At 56.2% G+C, this 7,456-nt stretch overlaps 1 protein-coding gene across 2 annotated transcripts; it reads left to right on the forward strand.

The window, feature by feature from the left end:
* Positions 1-2,130: 2,130 nt before the first annotated feature.
* Positions 2,131-4,620, forward strand: RPS15 (ribosomal protein S15). Of its 2 annotated transcripts, XM_054465367.2 has the most exons (5): positions 2,131-2,269; positions 2,420-2,560; positions 2,939-3,024; positions 4,145-4,379; positions 4,475-4,620. In XM_054465367.2, exons 2-5 carry the CDS (start codon positions 2,558-2,560, stop codon positions 4,586-4,588), a joined length of 438 nt encoding a protein of 145 aa, XP_054321342.1. In that variant the 5' UTR covers positions 2,131-2,269; positions 2,420-2,557; the 3' UTR covers positions 4,589-4,620. The 2 variants fall into 2 exon arrangements, with proteins under 2 accessions (XP_054321342.1, XP_054321340.1); XM_054465365.2 differs by lacking the exon at positions 2,131-2,269 and having other exon boundaries at positions 2,530-2,712.
* Positions 4,621-7,456: the final 2,836 nt, after the last annotated feature.

A 7,456-nucleotide genomic window follows, 5' to 3' on the forward strand; every position in this document is an offset into this window, starting at 1 on the left:
CGAGCTGGGCCCATCCCTCGGTGGGTCTTGGGATGCTGTGACTTTTAGGACGTGGTCACCACCAGTTTTCTCGGGGAATGTGGGCTCCAGGCTTTTCTCATCTCAAGACCTTTAATCATATCTTTTGCCATGGAAGGTGACATACATATCCCCAGGTTCTGGGGATTAGGACAGGGGCATCTTTGGGAAGTGATACTCTGTCACTGTGGCAGGGAAGGCGAGACTTAAAAAGGGCCGGGCGCGGAGGCTCACGACTGTAATCCCAGCACTTTGGGAGGCCGAGGCGGGTGGATCACCTGAGGTCGGGAGTTCGAGACCAGCCTGACCAACATGGAGAAACCCCGTCTCTACTAAAAATACAAAAATTAACCGGGTGCGGTGGTGTGTATCTGTAATCCCAGCTACTTGGGAGGCTGAGGCAGAAGAATCGCTTGAACCTGGGATGCTGAGCTTGCAGTGAGCCGAGATTGCGCCACTGCACTCCAGCCTGGGCAACAAGAACGAAACTCTGTCTCAAAAAGCAAAATAAGAAAAAAAAAAAAGGACCGTGAAGTCCCAAACTGGAAGCCTACAGCATGCCAGGTGTGAGATTGTGCAGGCGACAGCCAGAACCTCCCCGCCCCAGTTCATATTTTGGGGACAGGGAAGGTTTGACTTAGTTTGGAGAGAGCCAAGAAAAGGGGTACCCCCAACATCCCTGTGCAGTGCAGTTTCCTCACTGAGACAGTACCCCTCAACGCCTCAGCCCAGGAAGCCAGCTCCATTCCCTGCTGTCAGAGCCTTCCCCCATGTCCTCAGGAGCTGCTGCCCCAGTTCCCAGGAGGGCCAGGCGGGGGCAGCTGTCTCTCCATACCACAGGTCATCATGGTGTTGAGTGTCAGCCCCTCCCATTACATTAGCTCCCCCAGCCAAGGAGCAGCACTCACAAAATCAGCTTTCCAGCCAGGATGCTATCTGCTGCAGGAAAATGGGCAACATGGATGGTCCCGACACACAGGTCCTGTGCTCTTCAGGACGGAGACTCAGCCCTCCCTGAGTACAGTGTAATTGGCTTCCCTTGGGACTGTGGGGATGGCTGGGGAGAGCTCAGCTCCCTGGACAGTGCCACAGCTAAGCTCGGGTTCCCAGTGGTTTTGTGCTTTTTTTTTGAGGAGTCGTCTCTGTCGCCCAGGCTGGAGTGCAGTGGTGCGATCTCAGCTCACTGCAACCTCTGCCTCCCGGGTTCAAGCGATTCTCCTGCCTCAGCCTCCCAAGGAGCTGGGATTACAGGCATGCCACCACCACGCCTGGCTAATTTTTTGTATTTTTAGTAGAGTTGGGGTTGGTCAGATTGGTCTTGAACTCTTGACCTCGGGTGATACGCCCGCCTCGGCCTCCCAAAGTGCTGGAATTAAAAGCATAAGCCACCACGCCCAGCCAGGTGCCACATCGTAGTTAATAGTCACCTTCAACTTTATACTTAATTCCAGTAAGATACAGAAACGTCACTCCTAGGCCAGGCGCGGTGGCTCACGCCTGTAATCCCAGCACTTTGGGAGGCCAAAGCGGGTGGATCACCTGAGGTCAGGAGTTCAAGACCAACATGGCCTGGCCAACATGGAGAAATCCTGTCTCTACTAAAAATACAAAATTAGCCGGGCATGGTGACAGGTGCGTGTAATCCCAGCTACTTGGGAGGCTGAGGCAGGAGAATCGCTTGAACCCGGGAGGCAGAGGTTTCAGTGAGCTGAGATTACGCCACTGCACTCCAGCCGGGGCAACAAGAGTCAAACTCTGTCTCAAAAAAAAAAAAAAGTCACTCCTACATAGTTCTAGTTACTCCTCTTCCTTTTTGAGCTATCCTTATTATTCATATTACATTTACATATCTTAACAAACCCAGTGATATTCCTAACTTTATTTTTGAGACAGAGTCTTGCTCTGTCGCCCAGGCTGGAGTGCCGTTGGCGCGATCACGGCTCACTGCAGCCTTGACCTGGGCTCAAGGCTCAGCCCCACGAGTAGCTGGGAATTTTTGTATTTTTTATTCTTTTATGTCCGTGTGTACACAAATTTTTGTATTTTTTTGTAGAGAGGCAGTCTCACTATGTTGCCCTTACTAACTTTATATACCAAATTTTATCTGTTAAAGCCTGAATGGTTCTTTCAGCGAGGCCCTGTCCCTGCTCCAGCATCTGTAATGAGCTCCTGTCTTCCTCCCACACTGGGACCTGAACCGCCAAACCGCACCTACGAGCAAAGAGTAGGCGCTCCATAAATACTTGTTGAGGTAGGTGCCATCGTGTAGATGACGGAGCACGAACCCGAGGCTCAGACAGAGACGGCGACTTGTCCAAAGTCCCACTCCGTGGAGGAAGCGGCTCTGCAGACCTCAGGCGGCGGCTGCTCTAATACCCGCAGCCTGTGTTTTGCCCTCCAGACGGCAGAGGGCGCGTGTTCGCCGCCGGGAAAGCGGAAGCGCGTGTGCGCGCACCGTCGAGGGGGCGGGACACGCGGTCAGTCTCGCGATAACTGCGCAGGCGCGGACTAGAGCGCTCTTTCCTGAGGATCCGGCAAGATGGTGAGTGTTGCAAGTTGGCGCGTCTCTGCTGGGCCTATCCGGCTCCATCCAACCTGTGACCGTCTCGCGGGGGCCGCAGTTCGGCTCTGCGGCTACGGCGGCTTGATCCCGACCCTGCAGGCGGCTGGATGTTGGGGCGAGGGGCGGACCTGGTGGGTGTCGGGACGACGCGGGGCCGGGAAGGCCTGTCCGGGCCTTCATGTCCGGGTCCCCCTAACCCGGAGCCGCGCGTGATCCCCGGGGACGGGTCGATGCGGTGTGTCCCTGTCGGGCTTCTGTCCCCGGCGGCGCCGCGCGTCTTCCGCGGTGTCCTCGGGCCCGGTGGCCCCGGGAAGTGGGTGTCGGGATCCCGCTGACGCCCGACCCGCGCCCGCGCAGGCAGAAGTAGAGCAGAAGAAGAAGCGGACCTTCCGCAAGTTCACCTACCGCGGCGTGGACCTGGACCAGCTGCTGGACATGTCCTAGTAAGGGCGGCCGGCGGGGGTCGCGGGCAGGGGCTGGGCCAGCGGTGGGGCTTGTCCGGGTGAGGGCGGCGGGGCGAGGGTCCTGCGGCGGTGGGCGAGCACAGTTTCCGCGCGGGTTTGGGACTGAGTGTGGTCTTGCGCCCAGAAAACTCTCCAGAGACGTTGAGGTTTTTGCTTATTTTCAACCTGCCCCCCGTTGTTAAGTTTTCCGCGGCGTAGTTGGAAGGTGTAGCCACTGTCTGTAGCCCACGTGACTTAGAATAAAGGGGCAGCGTTAGACTCCTTAGATTCTAAGCGCGGTGGCAGTCGCTGGGTCCTTTCCAGGCAGGGTGGTGGTGGGCATCTGGCTTGCGCTTTTGTTTTTTAATTTTTTATTATTTTGAGACGGAGTCTCATCCTGTCGCCCAGGCTGGAGTGCAATGGCCGCGTCTCAGCTCACTGCAGCCTCCGACTCCCGGGTTCAATTGATTCTCTTGCCTCAGCCTCTCGAGTAGCTGGGATTAGAGGGGCCCACCACCACGTCCGGCTAATTTTTGTATTTTTAGTAGAGACGAGTTTCAGTGTTGACCAGGCTGGTGTCAAACTCCTGACCTCAGGTGATCCACCTTCCTCGGCCTCCCAAAGTGCTGGGATTATAGGCGTGAACCACCGCGCCCGGCCTTGGTTTTTAATTATTTGTAGAAACAGGGTTTCTGTATGTCGTCCAGGTTGGTCTTGAACTCCTGGGCTCAAGCGACCCTCCCGCCTCAGCCTCCCGAAGTGCTGGGATCACAGGCGGGAGCCACCGCGCCCTCCCTGCCTTCCCCTGCGTTTTTAGAGGCCTTTGGCCCGAGCTGTACGCTGCAGCACCTTGTCTGAGGCTGTGGTCTCCGGGCCGCTTGTTCTCTCTGCATCTCTGCAGTCACACGGTGGCTCTTGCATCTGAGGGGTGAGTCGCGCATATCTGGCGGGGGTGCCAGAGGGACTTGGCGTGTTCATTATAGTCACTGCAGTGGACAGTGACAAGTCCAGTGCGGCTGTGTCCCTGGGGAGAACCAAGCCTTAGTTCTCTGTCCCCCGGAGTGCGTAGGGTCTCCCCAGGCCGGGCCGCTCACGAAGCAGCCTGGTGCATCCTCCCCAGCGAGCAGCTGATGCAGCTGTACAGTGCGCGCCAGCGGCGGCGGCTGAACCGGGGCCTGCGGCGGAAGCAGCACTCCCTGCTGAAGCGCCTGCGCAAGGCCAAGAAGGAGGCGCCGCCCATGGAGAAGCCGGAAGTGGTGAAGACGCACCTGCGGGACATGATCATCCTGCCCGAGATGGTGGGCAGCATGGTGGGCGTCTACAACGGCAAGACCTTCAACCAGGTGGAGATCAAGGTGCGTGCGGCCGTCCCTGCCGGCTGGGGTGGGCTGGGGTCGCCTGATGCGGGCGGGATCAGCTGACACCCAGCTTTGCTCTTGGTCTCCCGCAGCCCGAGATGATCGGCCACTACCTGGGCGAGTTCTCCATCACCTACAAGCCCGTAAAGCACGGCCGGCCCGGCATCGGGGCCACTCACTCCTCCCGCTTCATCCCTCTCAAGTAGTGGCTCAGCTAATAAAGGTGCACATGACTCCAGTCCTTTGCGCAGCTTGTTCTTCCCGGTGTCCCGGGCTCTGGGAGGGGCCTGGGCCTGCTTCAGGTTCGTGGTGTGAGGAGGTTCAGGTTGGACGTTCGGGGGTGTGTGGTAGTGTTGTGTGGATGGTCTCTTGGTGTCCAAGAATGACAGCTGTGCGGGCCCCGTCCCAACTCGGCCGCCCCTGCTCCGGTCTACAGGGACAGCTGTGGAGCTGGGTGCCCCACGTAGAGGGGGCCACTCCTGGGCTAAGTGCAGCCCCTCCTCAAGCCCTCACCTGGCCTGGGCTCTCCTTTCTGGCTTCCTTCATCTCCTGTGGAGGGTTCCCGCAGGAAGTGAAGCAGTAGCAGGAACCTTTGGGCCACCTGAGCCTCTCCCTTCTATTCTCATCGCTTCTTGGCTTCTTAGAAGCTCCTGACTCTCCTCCTGACACCACGCTGCTGGCATCTCCTCTCCCAGCAGGCTCCATGGCTGCAGCGCCAGCCCCATCCGCCCAGCCTGGGGCTTCGTGTCCAGGACAGAGCTGTGTCCCGTGGCTAGGCTGCACCATCCATGGCCTGGCCAGCTTTGTCTCCTTTGCACAGAATGCTTGAAAGAACAGGACAAAGTGGCTGTGCCTGTGTGGGGGGGGCACCGTCCAGCCCTCTGTGGGCTCTCTGATGGCCGTACATGGGTTGGAGAACATCGTGAGAACTAACCCCGTTCAATGCTGGAGTCACCCTCAGCCCAGAAGGTGGTAACTTTGCTCACTAAGCACCCAGCACAGCGGCCCAGGGATGGGGGGGGCCCCTCCCTTTGGGCCGTGGACAGGAGGGTGAGAGCTCAGCCAGGCAGGTGGGGGCAAGGGAGATGTGAGGAGCCCCACCTTCACCCTCAAATGCCCCACAGCAGCTTCCTGTGGGCCCTCTTCTATAATGTGTCTCCACTTTTTTTTTTTTTTTTCAATTTGTTGCCCAGCCAGAGTGCAGTGGTGTGATCATGGCTTACTGCAGCCTAAATCTCATGGGCTCAAGTGATCTTCCCACTGCCTCCCAAAGTGCTGGGATCACAGGCATGAGACACTGCACCTGGCTGTATCTTCATATTTAAACATGATTTGCAGCCAGGCGCGGTGGTTCACGCCTGTAATCCCAGCACTTTGCGAGGCCAAGATGGGTGGATCACCTGAGGTCAGGAGTTCGAGACCAGCGTGACCAACATGGTAAAACCTTGTCTCTACTGAAAATACAAAAAAATTAGCCTAACTGGGCATGGTGGCATGCGGCTATAATCTCAGCTACTTGAGAGGCTGAAGCAGGAGAGTCACTTGAACCCAGGAGGCGGAAGTCGCACTCTAGCCCGGGCGACAAGAGCTAGACTCTGCCTTAAAAAAAAAAAAAAAAAAAAAAAAAAAAAAAAACGTGATTTGCTCGTGTTATTACCTCTCGATTTGGAATCAAGTTATATTACGGACAAAGTGTGGGTCCATGTTTTTCTCTCTGATTGGGAAAAGGTGGGTTGGACAGAGGAAGGACGGCCCAGGGTTATAAGCTCGGCTCCAGTACAGCCGGGAGCCCCCCAGGCAGCATGAGTCGGTGGGACTGGACCTGCCTGGCTGGTGTCCAGAGGGGCCCGCAGCCGGTGGGACAGTGCTGCACTTGGCCGTGCCTCTCAAGCCCTCCACTTTACCGGGTGCCCTGGCCAACCCTGCTAGGAAGTAAGACCAGGGAGGCCACTGAGGGCCTGGACCTGGCTGGGTAGTCAGAAGTGGGGCGAGTCTTGGCTGGCAGCCCCTGAGATATGTAGAATATTTGAAAATTCGCCTGTGGGCTGACCTGAACCCACTGGGCTTGAAACCAGCGGTCCAAAGTTTGGAGTGTGGTCTTAAGGAGGCCACTACTACTTCTGCTGCCCTCATTCCCACACCTTGCCTAGTTCACAAGACAGGAGGAGAGAAAATGCGAAAAGGTGGAAAAAAATGCAAAAGTAAGATAAATAGCCAGACAACCTTGGCACCACCACCCGGCCCTAGGAGTTAAAAAAAAGTAATATCAACCCCTGACCTAAACTACTTGTGTTATCTGTAAATTCCAGACACTGTATGAAAAAGCATTGTAAAACTTTCTGTTGTTAGCTGATGCATGCAGCCCCCAGTCACGTTTCCCACGCTTGCTTGATGTATCACGACCCTTTCACGTGGACCCCTTAAAGTTGTAAGCCTTTAAAAAGGCCAAGAATTTCTTTTTCGGAGAACTCGGCTGTTAAGATGCGAGTCTGCCGACGCTGCCGGCCGAATAAAAACCTCTTCCTTCTTTAATCCAATGTCTGAGGAGTTTTGTCTGCGGCTCGTCCTGCTACAGTCTGGCTGCTAGGTGGCCGCCGGAGGTCTCTGGGCAGCACTGGCCAGGTTCACTTCAGCGTGAACAGCAGAAGCTTGTACGGGACCCAGCTTCAAAGGCCCACCCCGGGTCCAGCTCAAGGAGAGGGAGGGAAGGCGTGTATAGGCAGGGTTCATTGTAGTCTCGGTTGTCAGCATTCAGAATTCTTTTTTTTTTTTGTCTTTTTATTTTTTGAGACAGAGTCTCGCTCTGTCGCCCAGGTTGGAGTTCAGTGGCACGATCTTGGCTCACTGCAGCTTCCACCTCCCAGGTTAAAGCAATTCTCCTGCCTCAGCCTCCCGAGTAGCTGGAATTACAGAAGCACGCCACCACACCTGGTTAATTTTTGTATTTTTAGTCGAGACAGGATTTCACCATGTTGGCCAGGCTGGTCTCCAATTCCCAACCTCAGGCGATCGGCCTTCCTCGGCCTCTGAAAGTGCTGCACTCCAGCCTGGGCGACAGAGACTCCGTCTCAAAA

This window comes from Pongo pygmaeus, chromosome 20 (genome assembly GCF_028885625.2).
Source record: "Pongo pygmaeus isolate AG05252 chromosome 20, NHGRI_mPonPyg2-v2.0_pri, whole genome shotgun sequence".
Classification (NCBI taxonomy): Eukaryota; Metazoa; Chordata; class Mammalia; order Primates; family Hominidae; genus Pongo; species Pongo pygmaeus.

Bases quoted from the DNA above. Each gene is read 5' to 3' on its own strand.
- RPS15 (XM_054465365.2), top strand. From the start codon at position 2,689: ATGTTGGGGCGAGGGGCGGACCTG. The intron at 2,713-2,938 runs GTGGGTGTCGGG...GCGCCCGCGCAG, and splicing joins TGGGGCGAGGGGCGGACCTG to GCAGAAGTAGAGCAGAAGAA. The intron at 4,380-4,474 runs GTGCGTGCGGCC...GGTCTCCCGCAG, and splicing joins TCAACCAGGTGGAGATCAAG to CCCGAGATGATCGGCCACTA.